Genomic DNA, 17,095 nt, shown 5'->3' on the forward strand with positions numbered 1-17,095 from the left:
CGTACCTGCTCGTAAGAAAGTCCACGCGGGCATAACACTTCCCTACGAATTTTTGGTGATATGGCTTAATTGCTGTTCTCATCTACGGCACACCAATGATCCGAATCTCACCAGCGGCCACATCCTCAGTAGTTTTCACGACCATGACCACATGCTCGCCGTCAACTGTCCTCTCGATACTATACCGTAAATTGGGCTTCTCGGAGTGGTTGTATAGGGAACCGAACCCTAGAGGGAGATACAACCTGACAGGTCTCTATCGAGGCACTGCTAACACATAGGCCTACATCCGATCGTCCCGCAAGTGAGAGGACTCCCCAGGGAACTCATAGACGTAGTCCTCAAGTCGAATGCTACTACCCACACCGGCTGAATCTGCTGCGCTTATCTGACGACGGCCATGACGATGTTGCGGAGGAGTGGTATGAGGCTACACTCTTCCTCGAGAAGCCGAGCGTAGGGCAGACCTCGACCACTGTCCCTTTCCCGATATCAGCGTTTGCGAACACACCGAGGCCTAAAGGATGATACCACTCTACCCAGCAGGGAGTATAGCACTATACTTTTTCGGAATCTATATGGCGGCTAAATAGGTCTACTGCAACCTCCTTGATAAATACGCTATAACAATACTTTGAAACCACTCTCGCTATTCACAAATGGCGTTCAAAACTCTGTGACAGAGTTCGACAGAGTCTCTGTCGTTTTCATGATTTTTTCAAAAAAAAAGGTTAAAAGGCATCTTTACATGACCTTTCTGTACTTGAGAACATTGCTCCTGAATGTCCCTGTTCGTGAAATTGCATTCCTTTACCATAAAATCGATTTCTCAATCCTAATACCACCGCTAAATTAATATCCCTGGTCGCGAATATTATTAATTTAACCGCTAAATTACTGGCTTTAATCGCCAAATAGATTTCGGAAAGGTAAAGTACTCATACGTTAGTGTGTGACACACTACGTGTCACCACCTTGAATAGAGGATTTCCGGACTTCAATGGGCCCACTAGACCATATAGCTTCTGCCTGGTGTAGCTTAGACTTGCCTTGAATACGTGATGCGGTTGATACTCTAGATTGGAGTAAACCTGATAACCTGCCCAGCATTAGTCAACTTGAAACTATTGAGAGATGATGGACATTCGGTGTCTTTACTTCTTTGGAGACAACGCAGGTTCGATTCCCCGTAGAGGCATTTTTCCTGTAGATTTCGAAGTGTATCAGTTGCCGTGTTCTTGCGTGCTACAGACACCCTTTTCAACCCGACGATATCAAAGGGCGCATTCATCCATAAATTCTCGGTAGAGTGTCCCGTGGCCACCAGAAAGGCTTGGCGCGCCTCGGGAGTCTTCGAACGCTTCAAACAGCAGCCAACCTGGGAGGCGATTCTAGAGCTCATGATCTTCCACCCGACAACTGCAGTTCATAAATACATGTCAGCTTCAGAGTTGACTTCAGAGGCTCATAGACACTCGCTCGGCGGCGGGTCTTCGTCTCTCTTATTGTTGCCACATTCCTACTTTCGGAGTCTACTAGGAAGGGCTTATGGACTTGTAGTTTGCCTTCGAATGGCAGTCCTCCTTACTAGGCTACCCCAACTACTGCAGTCGACGGGAGCAGCGCTGGCTATATCTTGGGCTATACTCGCACTGAGGCCCAGGGAAAAGGGTAGTACCAGGCTCTGCCGTAGGGGGGGGGGACATTAAAGTCATCGCTCAGCCATGCGGTTGGATACTAGGATGAAGAGGAATGCCGCGCCTTACCCTCGTAATGTGTTCAAGAAACGGTATATACCACCAGCATCGCCCGTCACGAGGTAGGCCTCTAAGCAAGGACATAGATGAAGTCATAATAATGTATATTCAGACGGCTGCTGGAGAACTTCGACTCCTTCTGACGTGTCATGGGCTACACAGTTTCTGTATGTGTGGATTTGTAGAGTTCCCAATAGGGTGTCTGTGAATTGAACTAAAGTTCCCAAGAGTGTGGTTTCAGTGTTTCGTCGTCCAATTTTTGACAATTCTGTTGTAGACGATCACATCGGTATTGTAATGCAGTTCATTCGAGCGGCATCTGACCAGTCCAAGTTAGCGGCTATGAAGCGGAGGAGAGATGAGGAATCACGTACGGCTATGCTCAGATGTAGTAGGGCTTGAATACGTTACCGTTTGGGAGCTCCCTTTGAACTCACACTGGTTCTAGTGAGGAATAAGGACAGTGTTCTTGTTGTTGTTTCTGTTATCCTTGTTGATGTTGTTGTTTTTGTTTCTGCTCTTCTTGTTTCTGTTATTATTGTTGTTGTCGTTGTTATTGTTGTCGTTGTTGTTGTTGTTTTTTCTGTTAATATTGTTGTTGTTGTGGTTGTTGTTGTTGTCGTTGTTGTTGTTTTCCTCGCCAGGGTGTATGTGTTCGGATACGGAAGTCCGTCGCTTTACTTTTATCAGGTCTATTCATCGCCATTGGTATTGTCTTTGCGGTGTCTATGTTCCTTGGAACCTTTCTACCATTAAAAGATGGCTTTATATCAAGTAGTGTCAGCGGTCACTCCTATGAGCTCGATAGCCGTTTCAGATTCCCTACTAGGGGATCGATCTGGCCAGGAGGTAGTTAAAGTCGTCGATGTAGGCGCCGTGTGCATGCGTTGATATGTAATTCCAAGGGTTGTCCTCAGGCCGGCCAGATATGACCAGGAGCTCCCCACAGCCCCTTACACGTTGATTCGCCAATGCACATTTACTCCCAAGTGACTGTCTCAGCTCTGTGTTGATAACACGAGGGGAGTGCCTTCAGTTCTCTCTGAAGGCCCCTTATGACCTGTGCTGAATATAGGATGCTATTCATCGTAGCACCGGTCTTGGCTGTGGTATCAGTCGCACTGTGGGGATGTGATCTGCCGGCGGATACCGGTACGTGCACTGAGGATATCGGACATGACAGGTTTATATCAATCAAGAGGCAGAATGATGATCCTGATCACGGGCCGTTTGAGCTGGACTCCTTCTCATGTGGCCAGGGGAAAGCGTAGGCTCATGGGGTAGTATATGCATATGGCCAGCCACATACGTTGGGGATATATGGAAATTCTGAGGAAATTTTGGGGAATTCTCATTGATTTCTGCACTTTTCCAACCGAATTCGTATATAAACTCTTATAATTAGTAAGGAAACTCCTGAGCTTGGCTGAGGGAACCGAACGTATACTCCAACACTGAGTCGCAATGTTCAGGTTCACTCGGGCGTATCTCTCCCGTTCACAAGACCTGATCCAGTTGTTCACGCCACCGGAAGCTGCGAACATGGTCAACTGCAAGGATATATTGGATGCCGCTCTAGCGCACGCTGAGGATGTCCGTCGTAGGAAACAGAAGAAGTTCTGGTTTGATGGTTCTAAGAAGGCTACGTGGGAAGGGGTATTGGACACACTGTGTATAACAGCTGAAGGCACTGATGACACTGCTGGTGTTGTTACCATCCCTCCGTCTACTCCAACGCCTATGGGGGGACCTGTTTTGAATCCTGGCGTAATGCCTTATTCGAGTACGGAGGAGTTGACGAGAAAGACGGATGCGATTGGGAATGGGAAGAGGCAGCAGAGATCCCTCCGTACGCAGTAGGAAGATTCATGTTGGCGACATGTTATTGGCTCCTGGTCTATTGACCGCTGTCCTAGTGTGATGGTATGTTGCGCTCAGTTGGGAAGCTTAATGTCTGTAAGGCGATGCGAAAGGAACAGTATTTGATTCTATTTTAGTTTAGCATTGTTGAGGACAACAGCGGCAGCATCAGCTCGGCTCTTAGTGTTGAAGCTTTCAATTTGAAAGCGGCGTAGGTAAGGTAATGCAAGGAAAGGATAAAGTGTGATACTAGACGGGCTCACCAGTGAGGGCTTGTCACCATATCAGTCACCTCTGGTAGGGTAGGACGGAACCAGAGGGGAATTGCTCTCAGTGCGATTAAACTATAGGATCATTGAGCTCGTGATGGACAAGGGAGTAACTATGGTATGGGTATGGTGATGATAATGCAGACGAGACCAACAATGATGTTCGCTGTAGATAAGTCTGTACAGATATCAGGGCACAGCCTTTGGAATTATCCCATGAATGAAATGAGCTCATGATGTTCGACGACGTCGTATGGAGAATACCTATATTCGGAGTGCACTCAGCCTCAGAGTTATCTCCCAAGGAAAATAACGCTGCATGGAGAGTTGTGCTATGAAGTCGTCTGAGGTGGTCGGGTAGCAGGTAGCTTCTACTTGGGAGGTAGAAGTATGTCAAGACGACAACATGCTTATGCTTACTAAGCCTTGTCCTGTGTGTCGATAGAGCCTATAGGCAATGGCATAAGCATTAACTCCTCTTGGTGTAGCATGTACACCAATGCTAACTCTGCTCAGGATCGAAGTACATCGGCGAGGGACCCTCATTGAGTAGTGAGGATTGCCGGACTAGTATGAATGCTCTCTCGAGTTGTGTGAGTTCGGGATAGGCCTGATACTATCTATTGGATAAGCTGTGGTGGAGTGAAGAGGAACCACGGGGAAGGCTGGATGTTCCTTCCCACTAGGGAGACAACAACACAATGGAACAGCCTTCTATGAGACATCAGTTTAGAATTAACTGGTACACTCTGGTACAATCTGAGTACACTAGCAGTATCACGAGAAAAAGCTACGACTTCATGACGGAGTTTCCATCTACGCTCAGAGAGGTCCATCCTGGAGGGCGCTGTCGGAGCAGCCCCTCACGCACGCACAGTTCCTGGCCTAAATTTACGTGAATATTCACGTACCATAATTCACGTTGCCTATTTGTTGGTTCATCATAGTCGATACCACCGAGACCGCCATATCGTTACGATAATATGGTTACCATATAACTCGTGGTTTTCGTATTCTTTCGAGCAACCCGTTGGAATCAGATGCGAAGGGGGCTGTAAGCAGTGTGTCAGCTTGCCGGCGGCTCCCCGAGCTTGCGCGTGAAGGGTGTTCATGCGTGCTAGGCAGATCGCAGCAGCTACTTGGTAGTACCGACTCTTACTACTTCATGAAGACTATGATTCACCGCTTCTGTATTCTGCTGGGCATCGTCGTATTTGGTACGATGGGCAGTCGTAATGGCGATGAGGTTATCGTTCCATTGGATTGCCTGACGTTCTGCGACTTCGCTGCGGATGGTCTTTGCACTAAGACTGGCCAGACCAGAGTGGGTTGCCGTTGCAATATCTTCCCTCAAAGATGCAGGGATATGTACTACGTCAACCCTCCCAAGAAAGGCCCTCTTGAAATCTGTCTCTCCAGTCCGCGTAATCCCGACTGCGACCGTCTGCCCAACACTCCTGTCTACTGTAACTGCTCGGTGAACAGGGGAGTAGCCTATCGTTGATCTTGTTCGTCTCTCTATTCCCCAAAACTGGCTCGAGTCTGCAGAATTTTTAACGTGATACTTTTTGACCATCCCAGTGCTACGAGGGTAGAGGGGTGAAGCATCATCTCGTTCTTCAGTTAAAATCCCGGTGCTAAGTCTAGTGGCTCTGTCGGTCTCATACCCAGTTCGGTGTTGAGTAATCCTCCTGTTATCGCTCCCGGGTTAATGACTCAGTTGTTGCGTTGATTGTGGAGTCTAGTGCATTTGGTTGTGTCGCACCAGCCAGGGGTCGAGTGGTGAAATCAGGGCAGTTAGTTCGATAACAGGACGCTAGTGTGCACTTCCTCTGATTCAGCGGTCTTGTTGGGTAGAGAGATGGGCCCTCTAGGTTGTTAGTTATGGATGGGGCTCATCCGAGTAGGAGTGCTATGCTCTCTTCAACTTTTCTTTTACTTTTTTGCTCCTTGGTGGAGCTAGTAGATGCTTTAACAGTAGTATTTGGGTTTAAGGCATCAGTACATGCTCGGTTTATTGTGGTGGCGTGGATGTGATACAGAGTGCTTCACTATGATACTAGTGCTGGTTAAAATATGGGGTACCTCGCATTAATACACTGTCGTATTCGTGAATTTCCTCGGTGTGGATCGGTAGTTGTATGTAATACATGGGGCCTAGTCCCGGTTGGAGGAGAAAGGGCGGTGGTTGTTGTGTGGGTATTGGACTGCAATATCCTGTGCCATGGCGTAGGCTCGGAACGCAACTCTCCGCGGAAGGCGTCTCGCTTACCAGCGCGGATACTAAACTTGGATGGGGAGAATGTATCATTGGTTACCCAACTGCGACACAGCAGACTCTACTGTTATGCCTACTACGGAGGGAACCTGGCCTTGCTTCTGGTGTAGCAGCCTGCTCTGTTGAAGCCGATCCTCCTCTCATCGCTGAGGACCGCTATAGCCGTTGTGGTAAAGGTAGTGAAAGGAACGGGCGATTATGGAGGATTACCATTACTGTCTCGTTATGGCCTTTCAGGCTGTTGATGAGATCAGACCCATCGGATGGGGCGGCTATGCCACAGCTCCAAGATACGCTGCAGTCCATCACTTTCGTAAGAGCACGCGGTGGGATGATCAATATCACCGGCACGACCGGTATAAGTCGAATTCCGCCTAATTACCGGCTTAAATTTCGCTGTGTATAATAACCTGGGGCAGATATGCCATAGCTGGCGTTGGACTGGTGTGGATTCTCCAGCTTCCAAAGAATACACGTCAGAGCTCCTTTCAACAGCATTAGGTCGACCAGGGTTGGGCGAAAAAGTCTCATGTGGCACGAAATATCCGTCTTCATTGTGGAACTTCCTTTCCATCGTTGGGTGCTGTGGCGTTATTCAGTGCGGGAGAGAGAGGGCAGCTTCAATCGAGAACAACCTACCAGGGATGTAAAGTGCTTTTCATCCTATAGATGATGTTTTTGTCAACCGAGAGGGCCATGGTCGTTCCACTCATATCTAGCGTCTTTGTTCCTTGGCATTTCATGCTCAGCTTTTGGTTTTGTATATTCGTTTATCAGTTCAAGCTAGTGGCAGTAGATCAGAAGGCGTTACCCTGTTTATGAAACCCCTGATGTTGTGGGGTTCATAGACAGCGAGACCTAGAGCTCTAGCGCAAGCTTGGTCGAGGAGATGGAAGTCTTGATACTGGTCTCGCTAGAGTGCTCTTATAGGATGGTTATACCTCAGCGAGAAGTGGCCTCTGAAAAGGGAGTGGCAGTCCTGGGGACGCTCGACTTTATCTTTTTCCGTCGACCCATGGTTCGAGTGTCTTGAGGCGACATTTAATCATTTCCAAGGCCCATGGTCAGCTCATCTCGGCGCAGTGTGTTTTTCTCTATCGCTATGGGTGTCCTCTTCTCGACACTTTTCGGAGGACTTTTCGGCTCCAAGGAGGTTCGAATACTCATCCTAGGTCTGGACAATGCAGGCAAAACGACGATATTGTGTACGTACTCGAACTCCCCTCCCCGAGTTTCAATCTAGCTCGGCACAGCCTCCCGTTCGCCTTGATCGATCATCGGCTGATTCAGTCGTCTGTTCATTGACAGTTTAAGGAGGTTTCAGACTATTCATTGTGACGATTTATTCCCGTTCTCAGATCGGCTTCAAGTGGATGATGTCGTAGAGACCATACCAACCATCGGCTTCAACGTAGAGACGATACAAGTGAAAAATGTGAAGCTACAGGTGTGGGACTTGGGTGAGTCATATCATATGCCTGTGGTGCCTGCAGCTGTTTTTTGGTAGGTGGCCAGAGCAGCATTCGGCCCTATTGGCGGTGTTATTACCCCAACACCAACGGTATCGTTTACGTGGTGGACTCGGCTGGTGAGGACTTACAAGACCACTTAGTCGTCGATTTTTAAATTCAGATCGAGACAGATTAGAAGATGCTCGGCGGGAATTGAGCAATTTGCTTGAAGAAGAGGAGCTCAAGGGTGTCGCCTTACTGGTATTTGCTAATAAGCAGGATTTGCCGAACGCCATGACCAGCGTGGAAGTCTCTGAGGGCCTTGGGCTCACTCAAATTAGGTAGGGCAGCTCTGTGGAAGATTCTTGACAGTCTAGATGGTCGATTTTCAGATCTCGCCAATGGGCGATACATCAAGCCAGTGCTGTACGAGGTGATGGCATCAAAGAAGGTTTAGACTGGTGCGAACTGCCTCCGTCTCTCGAAAATGTCTTCTCCGGGATTCGATCCGGGGACCTCTTGCATGAAAGCTATGCCTGTGTTCAATCTTCGACTTTATAGGCTGTGTATAGGCTGTGTTGTCGTACACGTCTGGTGTTTTTCAGGTTGGTGAATGTTATGTCGGCATCGTGATGCCCCCTCAATGATACCCCCGCGAGTTAGCTACTATTATGCATAGTTTTATACAGTCCCTTGAGTGTCAAGTTAGCATTCTCTTGAGTTGTCGCGCGCCACGAAATTCATCACCAAATAGCAACAACGCAGCAGTCGGCCTTTCATCGACGGCTGAAGCCAGTGTAGTGTACCCCATTCGTTAGTCGTATTTAATGCGTGTTGGTGATGCAATCGTTCGAGATGGCGTTACCCCACTGGTAGGGCCGAAGTGTCACCCCTCGGAAATGGCAAACCTCACTTATCATCTACTGTGACGGTGAACACTAATACTGTTCTTGACGGCACTTCAGTGTTGCCGACTCGAGTCACCTCCTTTACTCGATTGCGGAGATGTAGAGCCCAGTAGTATTGAAAGAGCCGCTCCATTAGTCCTTCCTTCGTCCCACCACTGCATGATGAACTTCCCAGCCGACAACCTTATGCAGGATGATCGAGTGAACCATTGGAACGACATTTGGATGAAACCATCGATATTGGACACTACCCTCTATGGTTTTAAGGACCTCACTTACCAGGATGTTACACCTGCGTGGCTTACCAACATACTATTCCCGACCGATTTGGAAAACTGGTCGCCAGAGAAGATGAAGTTTACCGTAATGAAGGAATTCCTCATCAGTTGTTGATGATATCTTTTTTCAGACTCAAATTATGCGTGAATACTGGTGGGCTTCTTGGGTGGTAGTCGCCTTTTACCTCCTCGGAATTCTGGTGGGTCAGCGTATGATGAAGAATCGTCAAACGTTGAAATTAAAGAAGCCGCTTGCCATGTGGAACCTCTTCCTCGCTGTATTCTCCTTTATTGGTGTCACTAGAACTCTCCCATTGTTGTTGGCTGGTACGTGGTACAATGGTCCCCTTTACTTTGTATGTCGTAATGCTAGTGATTCGTATGGCAGGGGGCCTTGTGGCTTGTGGATAAGCCTGTTCATGTACAGCAAATATGTTGAGCTTGTTGATACTGCCTTCTTGGTGTTGAGGAAGAGGAATGTTAACTTCCTTCATTGGTTCCATCATGCTACTGTATTGCTCTACTGTTGGCATGCAGGAGCCTATGAACAGCCTACCGGTATCTTCTTCGCTACTATGAACTATATGGTCCATTCTATTATGTATTTCTACTACTTCCTATCATCAGTTGGTCATAAGCCTAGGTGGGGCCTCACCGTTACCATCTTACAGATCTCTCAAATGTTTGCTGGTGAGCCTTTGGGGTTTACCTCCTGGTTTTTATCTTCTCTTCAGGTATGTTTGTGGTAGCAGTACATTACTACTCCATCTCTCATGTTCCCAATTGTGACGGTGCTTACGAGGATCTCGTTGTTGCCTTCTTGATGTGAGTCCCTGAATAGCATTGCCGCTTATTCATCTCCACTCCATCTGTGCAGGTATACAGCTTATATGCTTCTCTTCGTACAGTTCTTCGTTGGACGTTATATGGCGCCTAAGAAGGTCGGTAACACTAAGAAGTCGGATTGACCTCTTACATTGAATTTGTGTGGAGCACCCATTATCACTGTGATAGTCGAGGTTTGTCCATCGTTGAGAAAACGATATCGCCATTCTTTCGTCAACATCAATCTGCTTATACGTTGCTACTACTATTACATGAGCAGTGATAGTCGGTCCTAGTTGTCGGTTCAGTTGGTATGTTAATCATATCGTTGGATAGTCTTTGATTGATGTCTAGAGCAGTAGTGGTGGTAATAGTCAGTACAGTGGAAGTGCCGTTCTACTCAATACCATTTGCAATTCATACTGTTTTCACTTCAATAAGACAGGCTTGATTTTCGTGGTTGTCGTCGTCGTCGTTGTCGTTACCACACTACTGCTATAACGTTGCAAGTATGAATACTACCACTACTCCTATCTGATCATCATCAATTCATCGATATCATCGCACTTTGCATCGACTACTACTGCTAGTATTACGAACTTATTGAAATTTTATATCGCTTACGGTTTCCCTTGGCATTCGAGGCTTTAGGCAGTATCACCAACATTGGACGGCTTTGGTTTATAGTGGTGGGGTACTACTACCTTGGAGGGCAGCAGGGCCGTTTGCTGTGAACAGTTCATCTCGTCAATGCCTCCCTTACTCTCGTGACCTACTTGTAATTGACTAGCAGGATCCGGTTAACATATGATGACGTCATGGATGTTTGTAATGTTCAGAATGCCAGGGAGTCTCCGATGTTACTTCCTTTGTGGATTTAACTTGCAGATGCTCTTTGGTGAGTAGTTGGGCGGTCCGCCGAACGACTTCTAATGCGCTTTTGGTTGTGGCTTATAGAAGCCTCTAGAAGAAACCCTCATTGGTGCCACTCGGGACTCAACCGCAGCATTCGTACGCCATGTCATCAATCCTCCATCGAGTATACGGCTTACCTGATCCTCGTCATTCATCCCTTCGTGGTAGACAGCATAAGAAAGGCTGAGATAGGAAGAGTTATTGCAGTGTTACTCCGTAGCAGTTATGAACTGTTATGTGTACGGCAGCTTGTGACTCTACTTGTCGCTCAGAGTAGCCCTAGCATGCTGTACCGTTTGATATGACAGCAGTATGTACTCACTTAAAGGGCGACTGACTTTTCGAATCGGCAACTTGCAGCTCATACGAACGCAGCAGAGCTATGATGATGATAGTAGTCGTTGACCCATCATAACCCGAAACACCGTCCTCTGGCGTTGTATGGTATGTAACCCAGCGAGGGATGAGTAGTCTCGTAGTCATCGAGTAGAAATCTATCCTCGTTACATTTTTGGGGTCCGCCTTTGTTTTTTTTATGAAGACACTTGTGTGGTTCGACAATCTTGACAGGACACTTTGGGCGTGGTGAAGGAATAACTTTTCCAACCAGTGTTGTAACAGTTTTCGTATCCTCTTTGTTATGCCGATAACATTCTGTCGTATCCACGTTGTAAACGTGCATGCCTGTAGCTGTATACCAAAGTCGGGTGTTCGTGGAGTGTTGGACGAGCTGGTGGAGTTGGGAGCAATAGACCTCACTGCTACTGGTGATAGATGGCTCGATGAGTTACAGGTAGACACGTCACCACACGTAGCGAGCCGTCCATCGTCCATGGGCAGGCCAAGGAGCAGAAGGACTTTGAGCTCCAGAAGGAACTCGGTGAGAACAACTGGATGGTCAGTCGAGTCGCTTTGGTGTACCAAGACCAAGTACAGAGGACCACTGGCGATAGGGATATCACTCATGTGAGCTTGCCAGTCTTATTCTCTCGGCTGGATGTTGCCATCCCTCAGACACTGCGGTTTGGTGATTGTGCAAAATGTCCCCGTTGTTGTCAGTCTGAGGAGGTATGTCCGGGCACTAAGGTACCATATGGTGGTCGGTGATAGTAGGAAGTACCAACGGCAGCTTGATAAATCTGAATGGGTTTACGTATTTTGAGAGGACGCTGATATGGATAGGTGCTGAAAGTGCCCGCTCCGAGAGACGCTATTATCACTTGGTGGATTAACCTGCATAAGGAGATGGGCCGGCCATTCACGCACAACAACAACGCCTTGAATGCAGGTAGATAGAGCTACTGTAAAGAAGCATGAGTGTTTACCATACCTCTTAGATGAGGTCGTGCCAGTATACTCTCCCGAAGGTCAGTGTATCGGTGCAGTAGTGCGATGTGAGATGAGAAGAAGGACGCTCTATCATGCGTGAGTGGTAGCAGGGACCATTACCTACCACAAGTCGTTTAGATGCACCTATCTGGTCATTCGTAATAAACCCACTGGTAAATACTATGTCCAGCAGCGAACTGATATCAAGGACTATATGCCGGGACGATGGGTATTCGACATGCCACGCTGTTGTTGATGACTCGTACACCAACTCAGGATCCCGTTCCTGGTGGTACTATGGGTGTTGGAGAGACCCCTGAGGTGAATGCTCATCGAGAGCTCAAGGAGGAGATGGGCATCGACATCGCGGAAGGCGACTTTAAGAAGCTCTTTGTTCAGGTTTCTCATGAAGGTACGTGGTCGTGTGAGGGGGGTATTCAAAATGAGCTCGCCTGTTTCAGCACCTCTACGCGTTTTTGGTCATGTCTTCTTGTGTGAGACCGACCTGCCGGTGGAGTCTCTCAAACTGCAGGAGTGCGAGGTGAAACAGTGCAAGTTGATGACTGAAGATGAAGTAAAGCGAACAGTAATCGGTAGGTGATCGCCACGTGCGTTGTTCAGATTATGGCGATGGATACTTCGGAGGTCGTTCCGGACAGCATGGTGGTCTTCCGTCGCTATCTACAACAACAGCAGCAGGAATCATCATAATTACCATCTCATTTCTCATTTGCGAATCGTATGTCTCTACTGCCGATGGGCGTTGCGTTATCCTAGTCACCAGGACGCGCCTCAGTGCATGGGGAGAGTATGGAGAGAGTAGTGATGCTATCATCAGACTGTCATGAACAACTTGATGATCATAACCACCCGAGAAAGGAGGCCGAAATGGCTAGCTTAAGGCAGTTCGAGAAGAGACACTAGATACCCACATCACGTTACGGGTGCGGTGACACGGAGGTAAGAGACGCCATCGGCGATTGAGTAATCCAAAGCCGTACGTACGGTGTGCGCTCGATAGGTGTACACCATTCGAAAGGAATGCTCCTCGGTATAAGTGATTCGTATCCGAGTTTAACACAATCTCATCGAATATTCGGGGCACTTGAAAGAACTCCTAGAGACAATGCGTTACAATGATAATAGACTATCATCACATGGTCATGCCATCGCCTTCATACACTTGGAGAAGTGGATGTCGCTCAGCAGTGCAACGTAGTAATAACAAACGACGCCTTGTGGTGGTCGGCGTCTCAGAGGCCTGACAGGGACGTTACAAAGGAAGCGATTGAAACTCACCGTACCGGTTCCTCATCCGCGAACACCTCTTGTATGTGTGAGTGGATCTTCTCAATAGAAACCTAAAGCTATCTACAGCAGTCCCATAGGAGGACTCATTCACCTTTACAGGATACACCGCTGATTTCACGTCGATATTATCTCGGCGATAAGCAGTCTGCCTCCCTGTAGGGGAGCTTTGAACCATGACCTTAACACGTTGGGCTGGCAGGGGAGTGGCTTGGCTGAGCCACCCTAGTCACCTCATTGAGCCCCGCCTCGAGGACCTCTCCCTCGACACTGCAGCCCGTGAAGTCTATGAACTCCAGCGACCCAGGGGGTTTCCATCCAATACTGTTAGAACCCGGACGAGCCCTCCCTCGGGGGTCAACAGGAGAAGGCTTGCTTCCCCCTGTCCGTTGGACACACTTAGCGAGTGCGGTAGCAGTGACGGCAGTAAGCCCTGTATTATACGATAAGTCTAGGGCCCGTAGAGTCCCCAGGAGCTTCTCCGTCAATGAACATAATATAGGGCAGCAAGCGTCATCTAACTTATTTTTGGAGAAGTCCACCACCTAACATGTGATATCGACGAGCCACATCCTGATAGCCGGGGGAACTTGTAATTTCCCATGTGATATGGCTGAGCAAATCGTGAGCAACCTGGCTTCCTCCAAATCACAGGCCGACAAGTCTAGCCAAGTGAGATCCCGACACAGTGTGATCATCTCCTCGACCATCCCAGGGATTAGCATCTACACCATATGAGGAACATATCTTCAGCTTGACGGCGTTGCATACACTATCGGCAGTTATTCGTAGATTCATCAAGCCTGTGACACGGACATGTGATGCCGCCAGACAGCCGAGCCCCGGTTTCCGCATCTAAGCATGGACCTCTCAGCAGCTATGTGAGCCTCCCGTGCACTTCCTGTCGACTGGAGCCACCATGAAGTCTCTCACCGTTTACGAAGGCATCAAAGTCTTCATCTGTTAGCCATGGGAAGGGCTTCACATTTTGCTTCACCTCGATCTCGAAGGATCTGCAAAGCCATAACACTCCAAGGGCTTGCAGGGCTGTCCTCACAGGAACCCCCGAGCGAAGGCTGGCCCTTTCTGTGCTGGCGTCTGGTCTATTCGAGTGTGTATCCCGTTTCGATGAAGGCATATCTTTGGTAGTTCCCACCAAGGGAGGGCCCTGGCCTACGGAATCGTTGAAACCTGGTCCGACGAGCCCACCCCTTCAAAGAGCTGTGCCGGACGTGTAGCTCTCTCCAGCGGACGTCATTAGGAAGGAGTCTCGTCACTATTAAGCTGAACTCAGAGATCTTTGGGATCTATCGTGTGCCGCGTAGGAGGTACTTACATGGAAAAAGATAATTCGGCGAGTAACGACCTTCGAAGTATTGTGGAGTCGTCTCCGAGAGCGGATCCCCATGGGGCCTGGTCCAGCGGCCTGAAACCATTGGAAGAAGGTGAACGGTCGTTGTGAGTTACTCGCCGTTGAGGAAGACACCAGAGCCTCCCAGCTCAGTGTCCACCACAGCGCACAGATATGGGTTGTCTTTGAGGAATCTTCTCGCACACTGCATGATACCATGATCGTGGTCTGATGGGCTTCACTGAAAATACCTCAACAGCTCTAAGCTCACATCTCGTGGGTTCCCCTCCCCTAACCCCTAGATCCGCTGTGGACTGAGGATGAGGAGGACCTCCCCCTGCAATAAGAGTGTCGTTCGCTTCCCTGCTATCTCCCGTCAATAGGCTGATGTATGCCACGAATGACACGAGTTTGAGGATCACCAACAGTGTCCACAGATCGTCAGCCTTCGTGACGGCTTCCCATCGCCTTAATGATCTCTCTGTCTCTATCAGCGTGGATCGGGCCTGTAAGGCATCGTCGTGAAGTAGGCCATGCAAGGTTCACCTCCTCGACTGTCGTAGCCGTCAGTAGCTCCTCAAGGAGTATCTTTTCGATCTGTTTAAACTCGTGTAACTGCAACGATCTCTTTGTCGTCGCCGAAAGAGGGGTCCTATCACTTGAGGCACACGCATGATTTCGATACCACTCTTCTGCTTCATCGCATCGAACCTCAGCAGAGGAGATAACCACAGCTCCCATCACAGTAGCTCACTCATCCAGCGAGGTCGTCAATAATTTGCCCAGTGTGTCCAGCAATGCCACGAGGCGTCGACAAGGCTCCCTGCGCGCTTGAATGTCTCCTCTAAACGATGAGGATTGTGAACTTCAGTAGTCCAGTTGTCAGTACCCCCCGGCTAGAGGCTGAAGAATATCCATGCCTTCCGGACCGACTCGGGATAAAAAATTACAAGTCCACGAGTGTTCGTGCGGAGGACGTGTAACGTTTGAGATCTCTTCCATTGAGAAGTCTTGTGTCTAACACTACCTTTAGAACTCAACTGTTGAGTATACTGTGCAGAGTAATAGTTTGGTGAATGTTACATGAGAAACGGTATGGACCGTAGTAGCGGCAGTCATTGAAACCCCAACAACAGGGGTATCTCATGATAGCGTCATGCGAGGCCAGTGTGGTAAAATTTGCGTATAATCAACCACATGTGTTGGTGACAATAACAAAACTCTGAGGAAATTTGGTCAGTTTCTATACACTTTTCTCCCGACTCGTACACAAACTGCTGATGAAATTTTTGAGCTCAGCTGAGGCAAGCAAGCATATTTTGCAGCACTGTGGAGGCTGACTCCTCGTCACCAAGATGTCATTAATATCGATCTGAAATATCTGCAGCCGTCACCGTAGGTAACCTGTCAGACACTCAGTTGAGCGTCATCTCGCATAGTCGGACGAGAGGTAGCAGTAGTAGCACCGAATAAGAAGGGCCGACTCCAGGTGACGTCGCGCAGTACGTACCCCTCGTTGAGGAATTGATAGTGTACGCAAGATTGCAAGTTGCACCGGCGTGCGACAGCGACGTTGGAATCGTGCACCTGAACTAAATACAAACCCTTCCCTTGCTAGTGTCCTTTATTGCCTTTGCGTCCCTCTGCGCTGCTAATGAGATATTTGGACTACAACCAACAAGCAGCTCGCGTGTTGAGCGCTGTTTCCTTGGGGGCACCCAACTGCCCTGAGTGCCCTGTGGGGGATCCGGGGGGCGGTGGAGGCGATGGGTGTAGTAGCCGAGATAAGCCTCAAGTTGTGGACGTCTGGGCTTATAATTTTGAGGAGGAAGCTGAAATCATGCGTAACGTGGTGGAGAAGTATCCTTACATAGCGATGGACGTCAGACTGCCTGGGATCGTTGCGAGACCAACTGGTACGTAGGGGAGGGGGGTTGGAAGGAATTCTATGGTCGCACTTGTGGCGTAGTCGTGGAGATATTCTTAGAGAGCCATACCATCTCTTTCGCAATTCAGGTCCTTTCGAGAATACAGACGAGTACAACTACCGGTTCATGAAGGCAAATGTGGATCTTGTGAAGATAGTACAAGTATGCTTTTCCTTTGCCGACGCTCGAGGGAACTGTGCACCCCATCCACTCCTGGGTCCTGGGAGATGTTGCTGGAAACTTAATTTCAAGTTCAACTTGCTGACTGATCTCTATGCGGCCGACAGGGTTGAAGTACTGGGCAGTTCGGTCGAAGTTGGCGGTGCCGGGCTTGATTTTGCAGCTACCATGCACAGAGGCATTGAGCATGAGGCTTTTGGGGAGTTCCTTATGTCCAGTGGAATCGTTTTGTCAGAGGAAGTTGCGTGGCTGGTCAGCTCTGGTGGTATCGTCTTCGCATCTCTGCTTAAAATCCTCACTGGGAAGCCCTTGCCGGATCATCATAGTCAATTCAGCGAGCTCGTGGCGGAGTATTTTCCGAGGCTCTATGATATCAAACTGCTGGGCAGAGACCCCGCCGTGGCAGGCCCCAGTTACTCTGCGTATGAGCTGGGTGATACCATACGTATCGTTGACGC

General features: G+C 48.6%; 8 protein-coding genes across 8 annotated transcripts; 7 read left to right on the forward strand and 1 right to left on the reverse strand.

Annotated features, from left to right (window-relative positions):
• Nucleotides 1-65: 65 nt before the first annotated feature.
• On the reverse strand, nucleotides 66-817 carry Pmar_PMAR012566 (conserved hypothetical protein; the record flags this gene model as incomplete). Its single annotated transcript, XM_002787742.1, has 5 exons — nucleotides 66-82; nucleotides 112-245; nucleotides 288-388; nucleotides 435-517; nucleotides 754-817. The coding sequence occupies 5 exons, from the start codon at nucleotides 815-817 to the stop codon at nucleotides 66-68; spliced, it is 399 nt and encodes a 132-aa protein (XP_002787788.1).
• A 754-nt stretch (nucleotides 818-1,571) lies between these two features.
• Pmar_PMAR012567 (hypothetical protein) lies at nucleotides 1,572-1,900 on the forward strand (the record flags this gene model as incomplete). The annotated part of the gene is made up of 3 exons (XM_002787743.1): nucleotides 1,572-1,671; nucleotides 1,723-1,819; nucleotides 1,870-1,900. The coding sequence occupies 3 exons, from the start codon at nucleotides 1,572-1,574 to the stop codon at nucleotides 1,898-1,900; spliced, it is 228 nt and encodes a 75-aa protein (XP_002787789.1).
• Nucleotides 1,901-2,054: 154 nt separating this feature from the next.
• Nucleotides 2,055-3,832, forward strand: Pmar_PMAR012568 (hypothetical protein; the record flags this gene model as incomplete). Its single annotated transcript, XM_002787744.1, has 5 exons — nucleotides 2,055-2,145; nucleotides 2,448-2,531; nucleotides 2,850-3,024; nucleotides 3,230-3,613; nucleotides 3,760-3,832. 5 exons carry the CDS (start codon nucleotides 2,055-2,057, stop codon nucleotides 3,830-3,832), a joined length of 807 nt encoding a protein of 268 aa, XP_002787790.1.
• A 1,219-nt stretch (nucleotides 3,833-5,051) lies between these two features.
• On the forward strand, nucleotides 5,052-5,527 carry Pmar_PMAR012569 (hypothetical protein; the record flags this gene model as incomplete). The annotated part of the gene is made up of 2 exons (XM_002787745.1): nucleotides 5,052-5,363; nucleotides 5,510-5,527. The coding sequence occupies 2 exons, from the start codon at nucleotides 5,052-5,054 to the stop codon at nucleotides 5,525-5,527; spliced, it is 330 nt and encodes a 109-aa protein (XP_002787791.1).
• A 1,739-nt stretch (nucleotides 5,528-7,266) lies between these two features.
• Nucleotides 7,267-8,262, forward strand: Pmar_PMAR012570 (ADP-ribosylation factor, putative; the record flags this gene model as incomplete). Its single annotated transcript, XM_002787746.1, has 6 exons — nucleotides 7,267-7,369; nucleotides 7,523-7,624; nucleotides 7,672-7,752; nucleotides 7,797-7,956; nucleotides 8,008-8,104; nucleotides 8,221-8,262. 6 exons carry the CDS (start codon nucleotides 7,267-7,269, stop codon nucleotides 8,260-8,262), a joined length of 585 nt encoding a protein of 194 aa, XP_002787792.1.
• A 405-nt stretch (nucleotides 8,263-8,667) lies between these two features.
• On the forward strand, nucleotides 8,668-10,288 carry Pmar_PMAR012571 (fatty-acyl elongase, putative). Its single transcript, XM_002787747.1, has 4 exons — nucleotides 8,668-8,886; nucleotides 8,933-9,491; nucleotides 9,536-9,626; nucleotides 9,679-10,288. Exons 1-4 carry the CDS (start codon nucleotides 8,683-8,685, stop codon nucleotides 9,767-9,769), a joined length of 945 nt encoding a protein of 314 aa, XP_002787793.1. The 5' UTR covers nucleotides 8,668-8,682; the 3' UTR covers nucleotides 9,770-10,288.
• An 893-nt stretch (nucleotides 10,289-11,181) lies between these two features.
• Pmar_PMAR012572 (nucleoside diphospahte hydrolase, putative) lies at nucleotides 11,182-12,581 on the forward strand (the record flags this gene model as incomplete). The annotated part of the gene is made up of 8 exons (XM_002787748.1): nucleotides 11,182-11,334; nucleotides 11,382-11,507; nucleotides 11,724-11,829; nucleotides 11,879-11,935; nucleotides 11,981-12,099; nucleotides 12,147-12,282; nucleotides 12,332-12,444; nucleotides 12,492-12,581. 8 exons carry the CDS (start codon nucleotides 11,182-11,184, stop codon nucleotides 12,579-12,581), a joined length of 900 nt encoding a protein of 299 aa, XP_002787794.1.
• A 3,602-nt stretch (nucleotides 12,582-16,183) lies between these two features.
• Pmar_PMAR012573 (CCR4-NOT transcription complex subunit, putative) lies at nucleotides 16,184-17,065 on the forward strand (the record flags this gene model as incomplete). The annotated part of the gene is made up of 3 exons (XM_002787749.1): nucleotides 16,184-16,445; nucleotides 16,546-16,987; nucleotides 17,044-17,065. The coding sequence occupies 3 exons, from the start codon at nucleotides 16,184-16,186 to the stop codon at nucleotides 17,063-17,065; spliced, it is 726 nt and encodes a 241-aa protein (XP_002787795.1).
• Nucleotides 17,066-17,095: the final 30 nt, after the last annotated feature.

The sequence above is a fragment of the Perkinsus marinus genome, assembly GCF_000006405.1.
Source record: "Perkinsus marinus ATCC 50983 genomic scaffold scf_1104296929318, whole genome shotgun sequence".
Taxonomy (NCBI): domain Eukaryota; phylum Perkinsozoa; order Perkinsida; family Perkinsidae; genus Perkinsus; species Perkinsus marinus.